Source organism: Rhea americana, unplaced genomic scaffold (genome assembly GCF_003343005.1).
Source record: "Rhea americana isolate MKP2758 unplaced genomic scaffold, rheAme1 scaffold_393, whole genome shotgun sequence".
Lineage (NCBI taxonomy): Eukaryota > Metazoa > Chordata > Aves > Rheiformes > Rheidae > Rhea > Rhea americana.
In genome coordinates, this window is record NW_028186527.1 from 311,105 (window position 1) to 311,469 (window position 365).

The 365-nt window shown below is 35.3% G+C and overlaps 1 protein-coding gene across 1 annotated transcript in view; it reads left to right on the forward strand.

The window, feature by feature from the left end:
- The window catches only part of LOC146590973 (butyrophilin subfamily 3 member A3-like), an 8,928-nt gene continuing 8,563 nt past the window's right edge, over window positions 1–365 (forward strand). Inside the window, exon 1 of the mRNA XM_085313694.1 lies at window positions 1–73. Within this exon, the coding sequence (XP_085169820.1) occupies window positions 1–73 (73 nt within the window). The remainder of the gene's footprint in view (window positions 74–365) is intronic.

The following is a 365-nucleotide window of genomic DNA, read 5'->3' on the forward strand; positions in this document are numbered from 1 at the left end:
ATGGGGCTCTCGGTCCAGTTGACAGCAGTCATCTTCATCTTAGTGTTGGTATCTACACATCATGCCACTACAGGTAGTTTTTGCTCTATAATAGATTAATTTCACTCCTCAATAAATTCCTTTCTAAGACTATGAATAAATTTTAATTGATACCTCCCTACGACCTCTGACTTCTTCTCAATTAAAAGTATATCCAGACTGTTTATCTAAACTACCTGTACAGTCAACTGAAAAAGACACGCATTTCCAGAGCATAGTGCATCTCATTTATCTTAGATTTCTATGTTAAAAGTGAATGAAACACTCTCTAGGGAATCCCATTTCTCCCTGGGTTCTTTTTCTGTTCTTTTTTTCCTTTTTTTTTT